The 23773-nt window shown below is 43.4% G+C and overlaps 1 protein-coding gene across 2 annotated transcripts in view; it reads right to left on the bottom strand.

Annotated features, from left to right (window-relative positions):
* The window catches only part of LOC115465454 (two pore calcium channel protein 1-like), an 85939-nt gene extending 62781 nt beyond the window's left edge, over nt 1-23158 (bottom strand). Inside the window, exons 1-4 of one of the 2 annotated variants that reach the window (XM_030195922.1) lie at nt 22726-23158; nt 17555-17637; nt 4163-4277; nt 1279-1407 (exon numbers count right to left, since the gene is read on the bottom strand). In XM_030195922.1, the coding sequence (XP_030051782.1) occupies nt 1279-1407; nt 4163-4277; nt 17555-17637; nt 22726-22830 (432 nt within the window). In that variant the 5' untranslated portion in view covers nt 22831-23158. The remainder of the gene's footprint in view (nt 1-1278; nt 1408-4162; nt 4278-17554; nt 17638-22725) is intronic. The other variant, XM_030195921.1, reaches the window with a different exon arrangement.
* Between the last annotated feature and the right edge of the window lie 615 nt (nt 23159-23773).

Below are 23773 nucleotides of genomic sequence, written 5' to 3'. Positions count from 1 at the left end.
TCTTCTTAGCAAGTTCAGTATTTACACATTTACAGATATTCCTGTCATTTACCCATCCCAGAGGCTGGTAATAATCCAAGGCTGCTCCATACTGCCTTGATCACAATCCATTTCCCTCAGGCACAGACCCTTTAGGCTGTCCTTCTTCCAGCAATGCACTTCTGGAGCTGCACTCTGGCCTTGAACAGGCTTCACCTATCCAGGTTCCTGCTTTCAGGCTGGCCTTACCCACCCTTAGCTCCGACACCTTCACAGTTGCCACTTAATGGGGCATCAACCAATCCTCAATTCAGCCTAAGTTTATTTAACCACTTTGGGATTAACTCTCCACCAAAAGTCCTGGTGGGGGTACAGACAACCAAAGACCACTCTCCCTCACAAGTAAAGACTTTTATTCTCTCTAGACTTCACTTCCCTTGTCAATCAAACTGCCTTCCCATTTCCTTTCTGCAGCTTGTTTCCACAACACACCTCTTCGGCTGGGCTTCCTTCCCACCCAGAGACATCCCATGCTCTCCTCCCAGCAACTCTAAGAAAAAGCTGTCATCACTCATTAGAACCCATGTAATGGGGAATTACAAAGACAACCATGATTCCCCACTGGATGTAGTGGAGTCAGTAACCATTATGTGGATTCCCTTACAATTAATGCCCTTAACATAGGGTACAATAAAATATGGCTCCCTTCTGAATCCAGTATACAAACACCCTGAGTGCTAACCGTAATTGACAAGTGATGAATTGGAAACCCTGTTCCCATGCTACATCTTTTAGCCCAAGTGCTGTAAACCCAAGCAGCAAACCTAAAGTAGAGTCATCTGATAAAGTGGACTTTTCTTCAAAATCATATGCTTCAATGAATCTGATGTCTCTCACCTATCCACCCTCGTCCTGTTAGACTGTCACTGAAATGCTTTGAGGTTTCACTTATATATACTGTCAGCTAGCACATTTGCTTATTTCCGATCTGACGAAGAAGGGCAACCTTTGAAAGCTAATCAAGAAATGTATTAAGTTATGTCCAATAAAAAAGGTATCATCTTATTTTCTTTTCCATGTTTTATTTCTATTGATTACCTTAGGTTACTATGGAACTCTGTAAGTCTAAGTGCTTTGAAAATGTGCCTCTTTGTCACATTCTATGAAGTGTAATCCAAGGTTTTCAGTCCAGTTGAAATTAGGTTATATTGTACCAAACATGAAGGAGAAATCAAATACAAAGACACAGCCCAATATAGCAGCTCATTGTTAACGTAAAGTAAACATGATACAACTCACCACTATGGTGGCCATAACACAGATGTTCTTTGTATCTTTCCAAAACACATCACGAGGTGTGACTTTCCCATAATGTGTAAGTCGGCCGGAGAATGCGAGAAGGCATGCTACTTCCACCAGTGAGGTTGCCTGAACATCAAAATACCAGAGTAGCAAAACACAGTGGTCATATTCCCTTAATTTTGCCAGCAACATGTATCGTCACCCTCCCAATTCCTCCCCATCATTTAACAGAGAAGAAAGACTATGCACTGCTGTAAACCCAATCCATTACTGGGGGCATGGAGAAGCCCTTCAGTCTCTGGGTTATATTTTATTCCAGGGGTGAGCAACCTGTGGCCCATGGGCTGAATGCGGCCTGTCATTGAATTTTATGTGGCCCATAAGACCATAGGAAGTATACATGGAAAGGGCCAAATTCTATAAATGGAGCCTTAGAAATTGGCACCGAAAAACCACACAGTTAGCATGATTCTATAAACTATGCCTAAAGTTAGGCATAGTTTATAAAATATGCTCAAGTGCCATTTTTGCGACTAAAATTTAGGCGCACCTATTTAGGACACCTAAAACCAGGCCTAAATACCTGTGCCTAAGTTAGGCACAGATCGATTGTATTCCATAATAGTGCACATAGTTTTTTGAAACGCCCACTACCCGCCCACTCCACACCCATGGCCATGCCCCCTTTTCGGCTGTGCACATTAGAATTTACGCGCACTGCGTTGTAGAATATGCCTAGAAAGTTGTGCATGCACAATCTAATTAAAGCAAACTAGTGCCGCTAATTGGTTAAGTACCAATTATCAACGCTGATTGGCTTGTTAATCAATTAAGTTGTGCACACAATTTGGCCATACGGCCCAATTAGCACGCACAAGCTAAGGCGCCATTTATAGAATTTGGGGGAAGCCATTAACCAGAGTTTTGGCAATTTTAAATACCATATTGTGAAAATATTTTCAGAATAACCGATCTAGCAGTTTTATTTCCATCTTTGAATTTGCATTTATTTATTTATTTACTGTGCATTTCCCGTCCCGTTCTGCCATTATGTAATGTAGCAGCCCACCAGGGATAGTACTGACATTCATATGACCCTCTGTGTATAAAGGTTGCCCATCCCTGTTCTGTATTATACTCTGGTACTGCCACACCATGAGAGAACTCCTGTCTTAATAGATGGCTTTTTGTTACGTACAAGAAAATAAAAGTAAAATCTTTGCAAATAAGAAGGTTCCACAATTATGCATTTTCCCTTTAATAGCGAGTTATGTATTGTCCTGCCTGGAATAAACCTAAGGGCCCTGTTAACTAAGCTGCTATGGTGGTTTTTAGAAGTATCCTTTTCAGCTTTGGACTACGACATGTACTTTGAGCTGTTTTTTGTGCTAGAACTAGAAAACAGCAGCATTTGCTTACTCTTTGTATTAGACTTTGGAAATACCATTCTAACACACCACAAGAGTCCTGAGGCAGGCACTGAAACACAGCAGCTGTGTCGAGTCGCTTTGGTGTTTTTTCAATAAAGACCCTTTACTGTGCATACGTCTCCCCTGTTGTTTGGAAAGAGCCAGCCTACTCTACTCCTTCCTCTGCCTGATGGACTCACATAGGATTTGAGTGTTCCTCCGCTTTCGTGGTTGTTCCTCTCCTATAGAACTCGACCAGTTGTGGAAGCGTAATGATGCTGTAAACAGGCACAGCATGCTACAAACAATACAAACTGTAAAAATGGTGCAAAAATGCTAGTGGTCACAAGACAGATGAATCAGCTACTGAAACTTGCTGGTGAATTGTTGTATACCACCGGTGAAAAGACAATGCAGCCTTAGGGGTTTGGAAAAGGCTAGGAGCAGATGGATTGCAGGGCTAAGTCACAAATGGAGATCTGCTTCTTTGGGGAGTTTTTTTCACCAGTGAAACTGGTGAAAAAAAAAACAAACTTATTTTGGGCCCAGTTCCACCTTTCAGTTTTATTTGATGTATCATTTATCACTATTATCTAGGCAGTTTATAATTATAAAACCATTTACCATCATTACAACAAAACCCTAATACAAACATAAGACAAACAATGGGTTAAGGGGTACAGGGGGAACAAGTTTGCAATAATTAATATAATCCTGATATTCGGAGAAACAGACCATAAAGACAAGGGGTTAGAGGTAAATCATTCTCAAAGTTTGCCATTCTTTGGGGGCCCTTTTACTAAAGTTTAGTGCACGCTAATGGACTTAGGGGTGCTTTTACAAAGGCACGCTGAAAAATGGCTTGCGGTAGTGCAGGCGCGGGTTTGGGGTGCGCAACAATCCATTTTTTAGCATGGCTGTAAAAAAGGCATTTAAAATTTTTTTTGCCAAAAATGGACGTGCGGCAAAATCAAAATTGCCGCACACCCATTTTGGGTCTGAGACTTTACCGCCAGCCATTGACCTAGTGGTAAAGACTCACGCAGTAACCGAGTGGTAATGACCTTCACGCGCCAAATGTCACTTGGCACGCGCCCGTTACGCGCGTCCGAAAATAAAAAATATTTTTCAGACACGTGTATTGGACACGCACCAAAAATGAAATTACAAGAGCCACGCGGTAGTCGGGCAGTAACTACATTTTGGCGTGCATTGGGCACGCGTAGACACTGACGCGGCTTAGTAAAAGGATCCCTAAATGCTAAGAAGCCCATATTATATTCATAGGCTTCTTGGCATTTAGGACACACTAATTCCATTAGCATTCACTAAACTTTAGTAAAAGGGCTCCTTTATGTTTCATAACCAGGACCTTATGGAGGCCAATGAGGTGGGAAAGAATGTGCGTACATTACAAAGATAGTGAAGGCATTTCTTCACTTTCTGTACAATTCACACCACAGAAAGCTTACCAAAAATGGAAGGGAATACAGAGCAGGATCCTCAAACAAAGCAAGGGACAGATCTACAACTATGAACAAGTAGGTAGCTGCTTGCATAGCCCAGTGGTTATAAAAATAGTAAAGCCTAGAAGACAGAGAGATATATTGAATTAGGAAGCATTTTTCAATTATTATCCCACTTAAAACAAACTTTATTAAACCAACCACTTTTGAACAAATTATTGTGAGTAAAGTTTTTACTAAAATAAATTATGCCACTATGAAATACTGGGTTCAATACAAAAGACACTGCATGATACAACAATGCATTGGCAACTTGTACCCAGAGTGAGACAATGTTACATCATCAGGAAAAAGACAGTGGCAAACTAATAGCTTAAAATAAAATTAAAATAAAAAAAATAAGCAAAATTCATATAGGTTAATTTTAACAGTATTTGTTGCAGAGTTATTCACAGCATTCAATGAACCAGGATGAGTTTTCATTTTAAAACAGGAGCAGTTTTATTTTTCAATTTATACCAGCCAAGACAAAGGGGTATGTTTACTAAGGTGCGTTAGCGGTTTTAACGCACCTGTAAATTTCTATGGACGTGTTAGCATTTATCACATGTAAACATAGGCGAAAGGCTTTTAAAACAGTGCTGTCATGGAAATCACCAATTTCTGGAAGAATCTCACAAACATTTCCCATACCACTGATGAATTGTAAAGCCAATAACTGAAGTGGCTCGTCAGGTAGTTGTGACCTAGATGGACTAGGTGAACCATGGCTATTCTTATGACCTCTGCTATGAAATAAATAGAATTCCACCTAGAACAAAAAATTCTGAACCAGCTGGAGGGTAGGTTTCTCTGCTACCTCTTGCTTCTCACACAGCTCATACCCACTCTTCATAATCTGTTGAAAATATCTTACTATTTTGTTTAGCATTACTTGATCAGAAGCTTAAGGACAAGACTGCTGCTTCCCTTGCTCCCCAGACCTAGGAAATTTCTAACTACTAAGTACTACTACTACTACTATTCAGCATTTCTATAGCGCTACAAGGCGTACGCAGCGCTGCACAAACATAGAAGAAAGACAGTCCCTGCTCAAAGAGCTTACAATCTAATAGACAAAAAATAAATAAAGTAAGCAAATCAAATCAATTAATGTGAACGGGAAGGAAGAGAGGAGGGTAGGTGGAGGCGAGTGGTTACAAGTGGTTACGAGTCAAAAGCAATGTTAAAGAGGTGGGCTTTCAGTCTAGATTTAAAGGTGGCCAAGGATGGGGCAAGACGTAGGGGCTCAGGAAGTTTATTCCAGGCGTAAGGTGCAGCGAGACAGAAGGTGCGAAGTCTGGAGTTGGCAGTAGTGGAGAAGGGAACAGATAAGAAGGATTTATCCATGCAGCGGAGTGCACGGGAAGGGGTGTAAGGAAGGACGAGTGTGGAGAGATACTGGGGAGCAGCAGAGTGAGTACATTTATAGGTTAGTAGAAGAAGTTTGAACAGGATGCGAAAACGGATAGGGAGCCAGTGAAGGGTCTTGAGGAGAGGGGTAGTATGAGTAAAGCGACCCTGGCGGAAGATGAGACGGGCAGCAGAGTTTTGAACTGACTGGAGAGGGGAGAGGTGACTAAGTGGGAGGCCAGCAAGAAGCAGATTGCAGTAGTCTAAACGAGAGGTGACAAGGGTGTGGATGAGGGTTTTGGTAGAGTGCTCAGAAATTATAGAAAGCATATGGACACAGTATAAGAGATCTATGAATGCTAAGCCTTCCCAGCTCCAAACACAACCTTCTTTACCTCTCTCCAGCTGCCAACTCTGCCACGGCTGTTGCTTCTGCTACCCAGAACCACCAGGAGCAGCAACAGAAAAAAAAAGAGGTGGTACAGAGGTGGTGGTGCTGCTGATGACTCTGGCAATTCCACTCCTTTTTTTGAGGGGGGGGAGGGGTCATTTAGTAGACACTAGTATAGCTCACTGTAAATGTTAAAATAGAAAAATTAAAACAAAAAAAACAACAGAAAATAAGGTGATATCCTTTTACTAGACTATCTTAAAGAAGATGCTGGCCTCCAAAACCTAAGAGAAAATAAGGTGACATCTTTTTATTATTAATATTTTTTAATTTTAAATGTAGTGACTGGAATATGTCAGTTTTTGAAATTTAAAGCTGCTGTCTTTGTCTTGCGAAGTACAGGGAGGACATTCATCGCTGTTTCTAATCTCTAGTGTTGCACTGTATGCAGAGTTTGGCTTCTTGGGGTACAGTTTAATTTTTGTTTGCATATTTCTAATTTTAGTTTGCAGTTACTTATTCTATACTTGGTAAAGGGTCTACCTATGTTCTGCTTGTGTTAAAGAGTCCAGGTATTCTGTTGACACTGAATGTGTTCGTAGGATTGATCTGTAATAATCTGGCTTGTTTAGTTTTCCAACAGGTGTATTGATGTTTTAGTGCCTACTGTAATATTTATGGTGCTGCCTTTCCTAGGTAGGCCCTTGTTGTGCAACTTCTAGAAGTTAGTGCTTTTATGCTATGGTAGAATTGTTCTAGGAGTGACTTCTGTAGGGTTCTGTATTACTTCACAATATACCTGGTACTGGTACCTCCTTCTGGAGTCAGCTGAAAATGGAGGGCGGGTGCCATGATGCTGAAACAGAGGACGTTGATCTAAAACAGGATGAATCCTCAGATATCACTGAGACCTTGACCGACAACCTAAAAATATGGCGACAGCCAGAAATGTGAACTTGCCCAAAGAGGTCCTAAGCAAATACTGGATATTGAGTTTCCAAAACTTTATGATGATGTTCCCAAAAGTTTTACAAAGGACAGCTGATACCTCAAACTGAAAAGATGGTGATGCTATTCTCTGATCACGGCTTTTGTATTCAGTATCGGCAGATAGTACTTTATTTTTGTTGTACTCTTTTTGGAAAATGTGATCATGCTTTTTCTAAAGATGGCTTCAGTGCATGGAAATGCATTCATTCTTTTCTAATGAACACTCACCTGCACATATATGCAACATGGAGGCCTAGGGGAATCAAAGCAGGAATTACTGGCAATAAAACTGTTGACAGTGTCAATGTAGAGGTAATTGTAATGGAAAACATTTAGTGAAGGGCTGTTGTTATGAGAATCATTTCTATTTTTTGTCATTTAGCAGAACGGAATATGGGATTTTGTATAACTACAGAAAAACTACATGAACTTAGCCATGGAAATTTTCTTGATCAGGTTGAACTGTTAGCTAAATTTAACCCCATAATAAATAGAGATGGCAGCTGAAAAGTTTTTGTTTTCGGTTGTTTCCTGTGCCACTTACAGGAATGCTCATTTTCTTCGGGGCTCCCTCCCCTTTTGTTATCATGGGAGATGACACAAAACAAAAATGTTCAGGATCCTTCCTATGGGCCACCAGCAAGAACAGACAGACTCCCCACCCCTCCCCGTGGCCATATTGGATATAGCATGACCATGGGCAGAAGAAAATGGGCCCCACTACACCAGCATGGATATTCAAGTAGAACCAGAGGGACCTATAGGGGAGTGGGGGCTGTTAAGTGGTGGTGGAAGGAGGGGGTGCTGGATCTCACTGGCAAAGCAAAATTAAGAAAAGGGAAGTAGATGATCACTATCTCAGCAAAGATATCCAAAACAAATTGATTGCTAGAATGGGGAGCACATCCTTCAAGCCGCTGCAGAGAGAATTAATCATGCAAAGTACTATGTGTGATTATGGATGGCACTTCTGACAGCAGCCTGTCATGAATTCAAGGTAGGTGAGCCTTTAGACCACAGCGGAGCTGCAGCAGACATGTCCCCTGGGCTGGCACAGGGCAGGGGTCAGAACTTGAACCAAGACAAGACTAGGCAGGACAAGACAAGACAAGGTTAGAATAAACCAGGCAAGACAAAACAAGGTTGGGCTAAGCAAGGCTAAACAAAACAGGAAAGAAATAGCAAGGTACCAAAGACAAGACAAGGACCAGATCCAGACGAGGCAAGGAAAGCAAGGCAAAGGGGCTAGAACTGGAACCCAGGCAGAACAAGGCAAGATTTGGAAGTAGATTAAAACTGGGTCCAAAACCCAGGCAGAAAAAGGCAAGACATAGAACTAGGTCCAAAAAGGGCAAGACAAGGAAAAGACAAGAAGTGGATCTGGACAGGATTGGACAAGACAAGGCAAGGCTAGGCACAACTGGACAAAGCAGCAGACAGGACAGAAGCTGGACTCAGACGAGGCAAGGAGATCAAGACAACAGGGCTAGAACTGGATCCCAGGCAGAACAAGATAAGATAAAACTGGGTCCAGAAAGGCAAGAACTGGATCTGGACAGGAATGGGCAAGGCTACAGGAAAAAACAGAGGCAAGGCTACAGGCAACAGGACCAAACAGAAGCAAGGCTAGAGGACAAAGCAAGAACAAGCTGAGGCAAAGCAGAGAACAAAGCAGTATTGTTTTTTTTTTTTACAGATGGAACGAATGTTGTTAAGAGTGCATACTATGTGCACTTACTTTTGCACATGTGCACTATTTGCCCATAGCGCGCACTCTTCCCCGATATGTGGATGCACAAACCATTGCACGTGTGCATACTAATCAGGAAACAGTGCACAAATCTTTATGATAAGTGCACATAATGTGCACTCTTAGTGGTGAATGACATTTATCCCTAGTACAAGAAAGTATGCAGAACACTAACAAGATAGTTCTCTTCATAATTTGTAACAATCAAAGCTTAAATTTGATCATCCTTGATGCTGCTAAATCATCAGCACTATCTGTGTCCTTTCTGGGGGGGGGGGGGGGGGTATTACAGAGTATTTTATTGTTTTCAGTTGTTCCACTCAGTGCTGGCTGGTACTTGAACAGCGTGTTATCCAACTTACAGACAGCTGGGAGTCTCATTCTGAGAGTGTAAAGGTGCTTCGATATTAACTACAGAAGTGCACTGTGGTAGACCATGCAGTTCAGAAACCAGATTGTGCTACAGCCTCAGAGGCATAGACCCTTGTACCAGAGATCTTTTCAGGGCGTTTTAAAACTGGTGTTGAATGCCATGATTTCTATTTCATTTTAAATTGCACAAGTAAACTCCTTTAGAACCCCACTGTTGGAGTGGATTTCTTAAAAAACAAAAACAGTGTCAACATTTCTGAAACATTCCAGAAAAAAATGGGTTCACCCCGGCATATATCTCTGCACAGGATGGAGCAGGAGAGGATTGAACTAATTTTTTCCAAAAAGTGAAGCCAAAAGAGGAAACGGATGTCTGATTATGAAGGTGTGGATGATGGTGGTGACAATAGCGTACAGGAAAAAGTTAAAGCATGATTTTTTTTTCCTCACTAGTTGATCCTACAATTATTTGCTTGAATGAGAGGTTTTCTCAGATGGAGGTTTTTGTTTGTAGTTTTTTTTAATAATCTGGGTGAGATCTCAACTGAGCAAGAAATCTGTCATAAGCTAGACTTCTCCAATATAATTGAAGATTTTGCCTCTGCAAAAGCAAGACGACCCTCTGTCCCCTAACTCTATAATCTTACCCCCCAAATTCTATATATGACACCTTAAGTTGTGCACACTGATTTGGCTGCATGGCCAAATTGCGTGTACAACTTGATTAACAAGATCAGCACCGATAACTGGTTCTTAAACAACCAATTAGTTGCACTAATTAGCTTTCATTAGAATTAATGTGCACAACTTTCTAGGCTGTTGTATAATACGGTGCGCATAATTTCTCATGTGTGCAGTCAAAAGGGGGCGTGATCATGGGAGTGGAATGGGCGGGTTGTGGGTGTATTCCATAATGCACACTATTATGGAATACAGCCGATCTGCACCTAACTTAGGCACAGGTATTTAGGTCTGGTTTTATGCGGCCTAAATGGATGCACCTAAATTTTAGATGCAAGAACAGTGTGTGAGCATATTCTATAAACTATGCGTAACTTTAGGCATAATTTATAGGGTCACGTTAACCGCATGGTTTTTCAGCACTGATTTTCAAGGCGCCATAGATAGAATTCCCCCCCTTACCCTTGGATTCTATACATTGTGCTTAGATTTAGGCGTGGTTTCTATAGCACTGCGTGTAACTTAATTGGCTTAACAAGCTAATGAACACTGATAACAGCACTTAAAAAGCAAATAATGAGCACTAATTGGAACTGATTAGAATTTAGGCACACAACTCGGCAATGATGTGCGCCGAACTTCTAACGTGTGGAGGCAAAAAGGGGTGTGGTTTTGGGGTGGGGAAATAGACGTTTCATGGGTGTTCTAAAATTTAGGCGCCTAGTTATAGAATATAGCCCAGTGTGTCTAAATCTACACGCTGAGATTTACACCAGGTTTTCATTGGCGTAAATGGATGTGTACAGATATAAGCGCTGAAATATCAAGTAAGCATATTCTATAATCGGCGCCTCAATCAGCATTAACTGCTGGTGTTGGCCAAGAAAGGGAAAAAAATGTCCCCAACCTGTACCTCAGCTCCTGCTTATTAGGTAACACAGTGTAACATAGTAACATAGTAGATGATGGCAGAAAAAGACCTGCACGGTCCATCTAGTCTGCCCAACAATTTAAACTCATATGTGTTACTTTATGTGTTTACCTGACCTTGATTTGTTTCTGCCATTTTCAGGGCACAGACCGTAGAAGTCTGTCCAGAACCAGGCCCAACTCCCAACCACCAGCCCCGCCTCCCCCCACTGGCTCTGCCACCCAATCTCGGCTAAGCTTCTGAGGATCCATTCCTTCCGAAGAGGATTCCTTTATGTTATCCCACACATTTTTGAATTCCGTTACCGTTTTCATCTCCACCACCTCCCACGGGAGGGCATTCCAAGCATCCACCACTCTCTCCGTGAAAAAATACTTCCTGACATTTTTCTTGAGTCTGCCCCCCTTCAATCTCATTTCATGTCCTCTTGTTTTACCGCCTTCCCATCTCTGGAAAAGGTTCGTTTGCGGATTTATACCTTCAAATATTTGAACGTCTGTATCATATCACCCCTGTTTCTCCTTTCCTCCAGGGTATACATGTTCAGGTCAGCAAGTCTCTCCTCATACGTCTTGTAACGCAAATCCCATACCATTCTCATAGCTTTTCTTTGCACCGCTTCAATTCTTTTTACATCCTTAGCAAGATCCACACAAAATAAAGGGTTTTTGCTTCTATTTCCACCCCCCCCCCCAGATGAGCAGCATTTCTTCCTCAACACTGCCCCCCCCCCGGTAATCAACATTTCCCGCCTTTGCCTCCCCCCCCCCCCTCATTCTGGCTTTTCACATCTTACCTGTTTCTCGGGCAGACTCTAACAAAGTTATGTGCTGAACCTTGAGCATTTACGCATGCTTGGGGAGAGCAGGAGCCAGCGGGCCCTGAGCATGCACAGATGCTCAAGGCCCTGCAGCCCAGCGCATAACTTTGTCAGTATCTGCTGGACAAGCAAGTAAGAATGAAAAGCCGGTTATCGGGGGGGGGGGGGGGGGGGGTTGAGGAACAAATGCTGCTCATCAGGGGGCATGGACAGAAAAGAGACTCCAATATAAAGCAAGCTCTCCATTTTGGGCCAAAAATCTCAGTTTATTTTCGAGTATAAACAGTACTATAGAATATGAAAATGCAAAACCCCTAAGAGAGAAACTTTACTGGCTCCCACTCGAGGAACGAATTGCATTCAAAATCTGCATGATTGTACACAAAATCATTCACACAGATGCCCCAATCTACATGCTAAACCTTGTGGACTTGCCTCCCAGAAACGCCACAAGATCATCCCGCAAATTTCTCAATCTGCACTTCCCCAGCTGTAAAGGACTAAAATACAAGCTGATACATGCCACCAACTTCTCTTACATGAGCACGCAATTGTGGAATGCAATACCTACAGCCCTGAAAGCTATTGATGAAATAACTAACTTCTGTAAATCTCTGAAGACACATCTATTCAACAAGGCCTACAAAGAGAACCCATAACCTTACAAAACTACATCACCAACTCACCCAATCATTACAGTCCACCTATACCTTGCCTAACACCTTCCTTTTCTCTTCCCTCTCCTAATCTTTGAACATTACTAATTGTATCTGTTATCATAGAATGATTATGTCATAACCAAACTCTGTAAGCCACATTGAGCCTGAAAATAGGTGGGAAAATGTGGGATACAAATGCAATAAAATAAATAAATAAATAAAATAAATTTCAACACTTAAAAAATAAAGTTCATCTGGAATCCACCAGGTCCTTCAAACCCCTTTATTTATGCATATGCGAGGATAGTTCTGAATGAGATAAAGGAATTAGAAGGAATGGTCAGGGTGCTGGCAACCTATCACTAGCTACCAGTGCCCAACAAGGCCAAATTAAAAACTATCTTTGATTTTCAAGGCCCTCAGACAAAACGGGCCAAAGTAACAGAATAAGTTGGCCCTCTACACATAGTAACATAGTAGATGATGGCAGAAAAAGACCTGCACGGTCCATCCAGTCTGCCCAACAAGATAAACTCATATGTGCTAGTTTTTTGTGTATACCTTACCTTGATTTGTACCTGTCTTTTTCAGGGCAGAGACCGTATAAGTCCGCCCAGTACTATCCCCCGCCTCCCAACCACCAGCCCCGCCTCCCACCACCGGCTCTGGCACAGACCGTATAAGTCTACCCAGCACTATCCCCGCCTCCCAACCACCAGCCCTGGCACAGACCGTATAAATCTGCCCAGCACTAGCCCCGCCTCCCAACCGTCTCTGCCACCCATTCAAGGCTAAGCTCCTGAGGATCCCTTCCTTCTGAACAGGATTCCTTTATGTTTATCCCACGCATGTTTGAATTCCGTTACCGTTTTCCTCTCCACCACCTCCCGCGGGAGGGCATTCCAAGCATTCACCACCCTCTCTGTGAAAAAATACTTCCTGACATTTTTCTTAAGTCTGCCCCCCTTCAATCTCATTTCATGCCCTCTCGTTCTACCGCCTTCCCATCTCCGGAAAAGGTTCGTTTGCGGATTAATACCTTTCAAATATTTGAATGTCTGTATCATATCACCCCTGTTTCTCCTTTCCTCCAGGGTATACATGTCCAGGTCAGCAAGTCTCTCCTCATACGTCTTGTAACGTAAATCCCGTACCATCCTTGTAGCTTTTCTTTGCACCGCTTCAATTCTTTTTACATCCTTAGCAAGATACGGCCTCCAAAACTGAACACAATACTCCAGGTGGGGCCTCACCAACGACTTGTACAAGGGCATCAACACCTCTTTTCTTCTGTTGGTCACGCCTCTCCCTATACAGCCTAGCAACCTTCTAGCTACGGCCACCGCCTTGTCACACTGTTTCATCGCCTTCAGATCCTCAGATACTATCACCCCAAGATCCCTCTCCCCGTCCGTACCTAGCAGACTCTCCCCGCCTAACACATACGCCTCCCGTGGATTTCTACTCCCTAAGTGCATCACTTTGCATTTCTTCGCCAAACCTTAGACCATTCTTTTAGCTTTTTCAGATCCTTTTTCATGTTTTCCACTCCCTCTGGGGTGTCCACTCTGTTGCAAATCTTGGTGTCATCTGCAAAAAGGCAAACTTTACCTTGTAACCCTTCGGCAATGTCACTCACAAATATATTGAACAGAATCGGCCCTAGCACCGATCCCTGAGGCACTCCACTACTCACCTTTCCCTCCTCCGAGCGAACTGCATTCACCACCACCCTCTGGCGTCTGCCTGTCAACCAGTTCCTAATCCAGTTTACCACTTCGGGTCCTATCTTCAGCCTGTCTAGTTTATTTAAGAGCCTCCTGTGGGGAACCGTGTCAAAAGCCTTGCTGAAATCTAAGTAGATTACGTCTATAGCACGTCCACGGTTCAATTCTCCTGTCACCCAATCAAAGAATTCAATGAGATTCGTTTGGCACGATTTCCCTTTGGTAAAACCATGTTGTCTCGGATCTTGCAGCTCATTTTCTTCCAGGAAATTCACTATCCTTTCCTTTGAGATCTAAGATCTTCAAGGAGCATTGTTTTACATATCCTCAAAGGAAGTCACATGATGTGGCTGTTGGAATGTAATTGGATTTTACATGCATTGCCTGTCACCTATTATTTCTCTGTGATTACTCTGTGACCTCTGATGTGAATTACTTAGAGAGGTCACACAGCTATGCAACTTCCTGTGGGGGTTAGATGCAGCAGATGCAGCACATGGAGCACATGGAGCTCATGATCTCTCCTAACCTGAGAGGATCTATGGTGGTGTGAGCATCCATTACCATCTAAGCACATGGAAGGAGCTGATAAGACAAATGTATAGTAATATGTATATATAAGCCTGTCTGATTATAATCTAACTACAAACTGTGAGTAAACAGATGTTTTGTTACTTCAACTTTAAAGTGACTCAGCAGTGAATTATTCTGGGGTGAATGAGAGAGAGATGAAGAAAGAAATTAACATTTCTAAAGCTGAAGCTGTGTGTACTAAAATCTGCTAATTATTTACTACAAATAATCCAACAGTGGCACATATCAATGAGCCTTTTCAGAAGTGTCCCCCAAACTCTGGAACCGACACCCAGAGAGATCACACCTAACAGGTGAAAACCTGACTCTTCTTCCAAGCCTTTAATGCTTGTGGTGACTATCTGCTTCACTCCACATCTGGACTAGCTTACTGCACACTAAGACCAGTTCCACATAACTTATTCAATTGTAGATATAATTGAAATGGCTGCCGAGAGTTGAAGTCTCACGAGGTCGCTTCAACTCTCGGCGGCCATTTTGAATCAGCGCCGAGATCAGCAACAGAATGCAGAGCAGCGCTCCGGGCAGGAAAGAGGGGGCTTTTTCCTGCCCTGAAGGCGAAAGAGGCCACTAGACCACCAGGGCAGTAGAGTAGTAAGTAAGGGGAGGGGAGGGCCGGGAGGCTAGCATAGGACGGCCCACCCGCCCGCCAGCCTGCCCGTTTGACCAGAAATCCGGACAAACTGGCAGATTGGCAAAACCTGCCCAGTTGCCCGGACATGTCCTCAAAAAGAGGACATGTCCGGGTAAATCCGGACATATGGAGGGGCATAATTGAACAAAAACGTCTATCTCCATGGGCGTTTATCTCCGAGAACGAGTCCGTGAAGGGGCGGACCGAACCGTATTTTCGCAAAAAATAGACGTCCATGTTTTATTCGACAATTTGTGAGCTGGGCGTTTTTGTTTTTCAGTGATAATGGAAAATGAAAGCGCCCAGCTCAAAAACGAATAAATCCAAGGCATTTGTTCATGGGAGGGGCCAGGAGTCGTAGTGCACTGGTCCCCCTCACATGCCAGGACACCCTAGGGGGCACTTTTACAAAAACAAAAAAAAAAAGGTAAAACAGCTCCCAGGTGCATAGCACCCTTCCCTTGGGTGTTGAGCCCCCCAAATCCCCCTCAAAACCCACCGCCCACAAGTCTACACCATTACTATAGCCCTAAGGGGTGAAGGGGGGCACCTACATGTGGGTACAGTGGGTTTGGGGGGCGGTTTGGAGGGCTCCCATTTACCAGCACAAATGTAACAGGTGGGGGGGGGGGATGTGCCTGGGTCCACCTGCCTGAAGTCCACTGCACCCCCTAATAACTGCTCCAGTGACCTGCATATTGCTGCCAGGGAGGTGGGTATGACATTTGAGGGTGAACATAAAAAGTTGTGAAACGGCATATTTTGTGGTGGGAGGGGGTTTGTGGCCACTGGGGGAGTCAGGGGAGGTCATCCCCGATTCCCTCCAGTGGTCATCTGGTCATTTAGGGCACTTTTTGGGGCCTTATGCGTGGAAAAACAGGGTCCAGGAAAAGTGCCCTAAATTCTCGCTAAAAACGCATATTTTTTTCCATTATCGGCGAAAGGCGCCCATCTCTGATCGCCCGATAACCACGCCCCAGTTCCGCCTTCACCACGCCTTCGACACGCCCCCATCAACTTTGTCCGCATCCACGACGGAGTGCAGTTGAAAACGTCCAAGTTCGGCTTTCGATTATACCGCTTTATTCGTTTTTGTGAGATAAACGTCTATCTCCCGATTTGGGTCGCAATATAGGCGTTTTTCTTTTTCAATTATAAGCTTACCCCCTCCCCTCAGCTGCTCATTAAGATGTTATATTGTATTGTTCTGACATCATGAGTATCTTATCTATATTATATAAATGTTCTTCCATGCTGCCTGTTATGGTGTATCATTTGTATACTGCTTGCATTTATCAACTTTCCAACTACTGGTCTACTAACTGCAGGGCTCCGCAGGGATCTCCCCTCTCACCGATCTTGTTCAACTTCTTTATGTCATCCCTTGCCTCAATACACCTGGGACTTAATGAACTACTATTATCCTACACGGATGACATCCTGCTTCTCTTAAAAAATAACAGCATTAAACACAGATCCAACTCAGTCTGTAGCGAATGGTATGACTGCTGATAACACCTGGGCCCTGACCAATAAACTGAAACTGAATGTGCAAAACACCAAGGTCCTGTGGTTCCAAAATCAGGGAGTTGAGGTCCCATCATCAATATCTTTGTCCAATGGTGTCCAATGGTCAAAGCTTTAGAGTCGAATCTGAAACCAGAGTATTAGGGATCTTGCTTGATTCACCTTCTCTTCCCATATTAATCAGCTATGGAAGAAAATACTATTCAAATTGAGACAGCTACATCTAGTCAGACCATTCTTCGACCAAAAAGCCTTTGCACTACTAGTCCAAATGTTAGTCCTACTTCACTTGGATTACTGTAACGTTCTATTTCTTGGTATTAAGTGTCAATATCAGAAAAAAACTGCAAATCATACAAAATTCAGCTGCAAGACTAATATACAGATTGAATAGATACACTAGTGTTTCAACTCATCTAAACAAACTGCACTAGCTTCCCATAGCAGAAAGATTCAGGTTCAAAGACTGCTTCATAATAATGCATCTACTTCCTAGTGTCATCCCTTATCCTTCCCTTTAATGTTTTTAGTCTCATGCATTACACCAATGGTCTCTAATGTTTCTCATACCTCACACTAACAGTATATGCTTTCGTCTCACCTAGAATGTAAACCACACTGAACCCTGGAAAGGGGATATTAGCGGTATACAAGAATTGAATTGAATCACATTTGTTATACGAATAATCTAGTGTGCTATTTTAATGTGTATATTTCTGATACTGTAGAATGTCATTGCTTTTACTAGGATTTAATTTGCCTGTTTCCAAGTTTACCGAATTGATTGCATCCTATGCTTACATTGGTCATTGTACTATTTTTACATTGTTAACACAAGTTGCTTATGTCAAGTTATACCTGCTGTGCAGAGCCTTGGATGACTCCCTTCACAAATCCCAATAAATAAATAAACTATAGTAATCATCTTACCTCACGGCTTGCGGTGACGTTTCAAATGGGATGTTTCTATTGTACTGTGCATCATAAACATAAGCAGCAGCAAGGAGAAGATCCTGTATAGGAATAAGGAAAAATGAGACCATTCAGTATGGTGAACATACACCTAGAAAAGTCCTGAATATCTAATTACTTAGACAGACCAAAAGAGAAGGGTGCCCATCTTTTGACACAAATCAGGAGATGGGCGTCCTTCTCTCAGGGTCACCCAAATCGGCATAATCGAAAGCCGATTTTGGGTGTCCCCAACTGCTTCCCGTCGTGGGGACGACCAAAGTTCCCGGGGGCGTGTCAGAGGCATAGCGAAGGCGGGAATGGGGTGTGCTTATCACATGGAAATCCTTGAGCGATAATGGAAAAAAGAAGGGTGTCCCTGACGAGCACTTGCCCGACTTTACTTGGTCCATTTTATGTTGCAACCAAGCCTCAAAAATGTGCCCAAACTGACCAGATGAACACCAGAGGGAATCAAGGATGACCTCCCCTTACTCCCCTAGTGGTGACTAACCCTCTCCCACCCTGAAAAAAAACAACTTTAAAACCTTTTTTTGCCAGCCTCAAATATCATGCTCAGGTCCATTGCAGCAGTATGCAGGTCCCTGTGGGGGGGGGGGGGGGGGGGGGGGGGGGAGGTGTATGTGTGTAAGCAGAGGCATAGCGAAGGTGTGGACGTCCTTCTTTCAAACATTTTGGACGTTCTGAACTGCTCGCCCCCCCCCCCCCCGGGACGGCCAAATTTCAAGGGAGTGGAGTAGAGTGGAGTGGAGGAGTGGTCTAGTGGTTAGAGTACTGTTCTTGCAATCCAGAGGTGGCCAGTTCAAACCCCACTGCTGGTACTTGTGATCCAAAATCCAATAAATAAATAAATAAATAAAGGGGGTGTCAGAGGCATAGCTAAAGGCATGGACATCCTTCTCACAGAAACATCCACATTTTGGACGTCCTCAACTGCCCGTCTCAGCCGTAGGCATAGCGAAGGCACCTAACAGCTGGACGTCCTTCACCCATACTAAAAAATAAAAATAAAAAAAAAGACATTCCTGACAAGCACTAGGACATTTTCACCTGGGCTTGTGTTTTTTTAAGGTTGTAGATGGCAATTTATTTAAGTTTGTAGATGGCTATTATACACGCAGCTTGTCTGCGTGTATGAAGCCATCTTTAGCATGCACAGTGCAGCCACACATAATACTTGGCTGCTCTGCACTGGCTTCCCCTCCTTAGGAAAGAAATCATGTGCAAATGAGCTAACAGCGAGCAGCTCATTTGCATGCCCGTTCCTTTCCGAATCGCTAAGGGATCAGTAAGGGAAGGGCTTTTCCTGTTCAGTTAGAGCATCAGTTAGTCTACTGCAGCGCCCCCTAGGGTGCCCGGTTGGTGTTCTGGTATGTCAGGGGGACCAGTGCACTACCAATGCTGGCTCCTCCCATGACCAAAGGGCTTGGATTTGGCGTTTTTGAGATGGGCGTCCTCCGTTTCCATTATCTCTAAGGTCGACCTAAATGTTGAGATTTGGGCATCCCCGACCGTATTATTGAAACGAAAGAAGGACACCCATCTTGTTTCGATAATATGGGTTTCCCCGCCACTTCGTGGGGACGTCCTGCGAGGATGCCCTCAGGAAAACTTGGGCGCCCCATGTGATTATGTCCCTCCACGTTAGCTCCCTTATTTATCATGAAACTTAAAAAAAAAAAAAAAGGTCTTTAATTTTTGTTGGCCCATGTGTGCATGAAAATAATTGTGTGCAAGTTTTCAGCCCCAGCTCGATGTGTGCGGTACAGCCTATGTTCACAATAAAGAAATCTTAATCCTAATAGGGGATATATATATATAATAGGAGGTACCTAAAACATTAACAACAAACAGTACTCCTGTTCTATATAAATTACAAAATCTTTATTAGTGAAAACAAACCAGTGCATTAAAAGAATTACCAAATAGTATTCCTGCAACTCACTCACACTGCCATCCACACCAGACTTATACCCTGATCACATATGTAAATCCCACAAAGAACATTGAACATAAACCCTAAATTGCAATTTCTTCAGCCTCTGTGTATCACCAGAGCACAATCTCAAAAAAGATCAGTCAGTGAGCTTTAAAAAAAAACCACAAGGGCACACAAAACCCAGTTCTTAATAATCACAGCAGATATTGAACGTTACTGATCTTCGTATCCAACAAGTTCTCAAGTGAAGAAAGAAAAAACTCCACTGCAATATAAAGCCACTGTTCTTATCCCTGTGATAAAAAAAACCCCCAGGGAAACACTGAGAATTGCAGAGTCACACAAATCTTCTGCGATCCTCCTGCACGCAGTCAAACCTTTAAATTAAAGGCAGCCAAAGAATGCTTCAGGTCAGTGGGAGGCTTCCAGGGATAGGTAAATTAAACCCACATAGGTGGTGTACACCATAAAGAAAGCCAGGAAACATTTCATGCATACGGGGGTCTTTAACTAAGAGGTGGTAAGCCTAATGTAGGATTACCTTGCACTAATCCGGAAGTGCCGCTGGGCTACCACAGCATGCACCCATTTCCGGTGCTACAAAATATTTTAATTTTTGTAGCGCTGGTGTTTACCTGGTGGTAACTGTCAGTGCCATGCGCTGCCCAGTTACCGCTGGGTTAGCCCAGGAACCCTCAATGGGTGGCAGTAAGTTTTCCCCCTGAAATTTATTTATTGCACTTGTATCCCACATTTTCCCACCTATTTGAAGGCTCAATGTGGCTTACAAAGTCCTGTTATGGCATCGCCATTCCAGGGTAGAAGATACAATTGGTGGTACAAAAGATCAAGGATGACAAAAAAAGAACTAAGCAAACAGTTATAGAAAGATGACTTTCAGAATAAGGGTGGAGTGTTGAAGTGTTAAGATTAAGCTATGGGTTCTGGTGGTAGGCCTTGTTGAAGAGATAGGTTTTCAGAGATTTGCGAAAGTTAGTTATTTCGTTAATTGTTTTCACGTTAGTTGGTAGTGCATTCCACAACTGTGTGCTCATGTAAGAAAAGCTACATGCATGTGTTAGTCTGTATTTTAATCCTTTACAGCTGGGGACGTGCAGATTAAGAAATGTGCGAGCTGATCTTTTAGCGTTTCTGGGAGGCAGGTCCACGAGGTCTAGCATGTAGGTTGGGGCATCTCCGTAAATGATTTTATGAACAATCGTGCAATGGCTGCGCGGCAAGTGTTTCACTTGCAACGTGGCCATTTCTTTAAAAAACCCCAGCCTTTTACCCGCTGCGGAAAAAGGGGGCCTCAGCGCGCATCAAAAACAAAGGATGCCTAGGTCTGTGCATTCCCTCTCTACCCCATGTGTCAGCGCAAACAGGTTCGAGGGAACAGTGCAGGTAATATGAATCAGCTGAGAAAGCTGTTTCCTTTATTTTTCTTCTTTCTGGTATCCCCATCGTTTTGTTTTTCTTTTTCTTCTTTACTTTGATATAGAAGCAAAGATTATGAGATCTTTATAAACTCTTTACCAGGAATTGCCTTATTCTCTTTGCTCGATGATCCTGTTTTATGTCTTTTATTGGTTGTAGTTCTTTGGAGAATAACAAAATTCTAATAAAATTAAGAAAAAAAAATCAATCCTGCTGTCAGAACAGCTGTCAACCCCCCCCCTTACTTTCATATGTCCTGCAAATTATGCAGAGTTTGAGGCAATGTTGAATCAGGACACCACAAAAGGTCTGCAAAAAGAAGGACCGAATAAGTGCAAGATTTACTCCGAAATCACAGCATTCAGTCTGAGTCCCATAGTACAATATTAATACTCAACACGAAGTGTGGTGGTAATGATTCCAAGTTTCACAAAATATTCTACTGTACCAAATGAACCTTTGCACCGTTCTAGGGGGTCCTTTTACTTAGATGCGCTGAAAAATGGCTTGCAGTAGTGTAGGCGTGAGTTTAGGGCACGCACTGATCCATTTTTTTAGCATGCCTGTAAAAATGGCCTTTTATTTTTGCTGAAAATGGACCTGCAGCAAAATCAAAATTGCCGCGCGTCCATTTTGGGTCTGAGACCAGCCATTGACCTAGTGGTAAAGAATGACCTATATGCGTCTGATACCAGGGACGTATCTGGACTTTGCCATTAGGGGGGTCCAGAGCCGAGGTGAGGGGGCACATTTTAGCCCCCCCCTCCGCCGCCATTGCCGCCACCCCCGCCACCACCAGAACCATCTCCAATAACTGTGGCCCGCCTGCCGTCGCCGAAGTCTTCCTTCTTGTTTTGTTTAGTTTAGTTTCTGAGTCTGTCTGACGGTCCTGCACGTACAACGTGCAGGACATCAGACTCACAGAAACAGAACGAAGCCCTGCAGATCGCAAGGCTTCGTTCTGTTTCTGTGAGTCTAACGTCCTGCACGTTGTGTACGTGCAGGATGTCAGACAGACTCAGAAACCAAACGAAGCAAGAAGACTTCGGCTGGCGGGAGTTGGGGTCCCCCGCTAGCAGATGGTGACAGCAGGTTGACAGCGGGTTGGCGGCGGGGGGGGGGGGGTTGAGAGGGTCGTTGGCAGGGGGTTCCAGGGCCAAATCTATGGTGGTCCTGGCCCCCGTGGCCCCATAGCAGCTACGCCCCTGTCTGATACGTGAGCCCGAAAATAAAAAATATTTATCAGACGTGTGCCAAAAATGAAATTACTGCAAAAGCAACGCGGTAGTCGGGCGGTAACTCCATTTTGGCGCACGGAGTAAGAGGGACCCTAGGACATCAGAAACCCAGTTCTTTGGCCCTCTCAGAGTTTCTTCCATGCATGTGGAAAACAAATACTAACTGGTTTCCCATCTGACTTATAAGCGCCCAGTGCTCGGAAAAGGGGGAAAGTTTCCGGTTAAATGCACTTCTTTTCCATTCGATGCACCCACTGAGAAGGGCGCCAGCAGTACTGAAGGCAGATTTTGTGACGGTGGAAAATCCGTGCAATCCCACCCACAAGAAGACCCTTGTCTTTAAAAACACAACTTACTTTGTGGGTGAGGAGGAGGAATAGGTCTAGCGCACAAAATCCTGTTCTCTCCTGAGTAAAGAAGTGATCTACAGTTAATTTAGAAAGAAATAGCATTGATCGATCGCTAACCAGTTCCTGCCGGGACGGCACAGTTTCAGCACAAACTTCTTATCTTACCTCGTCTGGAGAGACGGCATTTCGCCTTCTTTCTCCTTCTTTCGTGGTCTCGTTTTCCACGGAAGTCAAATCGTTTCTTGTGCTTTTCGGTGCCGCATCTGACATCCTTGTAAACTTCCCCCCCCCCCCACTCCAACGAGTATAGAGTTTGGAACAAGGGCAAAACTCGTTTTGGGGTGGGGGGTTCTAATGTTGCTTCGTCCAAAGTGTTTGCGTTGCGACCAGATCCTAGTCAGATCTTCAGATTAAGCGCCCAATTGTTTTCTGGGACATAATTAGTTTGCAAGGTATTCTTTCCCTCTTATTTGACCTCCGATTTAGCACCCTTGTTGGCAATCAGAAGAACCGTCTTCTCGCTTTTACAGCCATGATTTTTGACCTGTCATGTGACGCTAGGATGTGAAGGAAACAGCTCAGCAGGATAGATGGAATTCCAAAGCACTCTGCTTTGCAGAAGAAGTCAGAGTAACATTTTAACCAGTATCTCTGCCTTAAAAGTATAGCAAAGAAGGATAGCGACCCCTTTAAGCAGGTGGCAGTGAAGCCTGCCTTTTGTAGGCTGGACTCTACCACAAGTAACTCTTCTTTTCCTATAAAAACAATGTTTTTCAAAAAGGGGTTATCTCTATAGAAGGGGAAAGAAGCTGTATGTATAGAATAGTACAATTAAGTAGGGACACTCCACACACACACACACAAAAAAAAATTATATATGTTAAAGGGGGTGTAGTGTTTTCGCAGGCACTTCATAAAAAGAAAAGGGCATTGGTACTTAGAAAAACTGAGGGGGGGGGAGAGCACACAGCAAAATGATTAGTGCAAATAATTGAGGGGTTTTGCTGGACATGGGTTATCAATAGAAATCAAACAAAATAAAACATGGAAAAGAAAATAAGATGATACCTTTTTTATTGGACATAACTTAATACATTGCTTGGAATGCCCTCCCGCGGGAGGTGGTGGAGATGAAAACGGTAACGGAATTCAAACATGCGTGGGATACGCATAAAGGAATCCTATGCAGTAGGAATGGATCCTCAGAAGCTTA

Source organism: Microcaecilia unicolor, chromosome 3, assembly GCF_901765095.1.
Source record: "Microcaecilia unicolor chromosome 3, aMicUni1.1, whole genome shotgun sequence".
NCBI classification, from domain to species: domain Eukaryota; kingdom Metazoa; phylum Chordata; class Amphibia; order Gymnophiona; family Siphonopidae; genus Microcaecilia; species Microcaecilia unicolor.
Note: the sequence above shows the minus strand (reverse complement) of the source record. Positions and strands in the feature narration are given on the sequence as shown.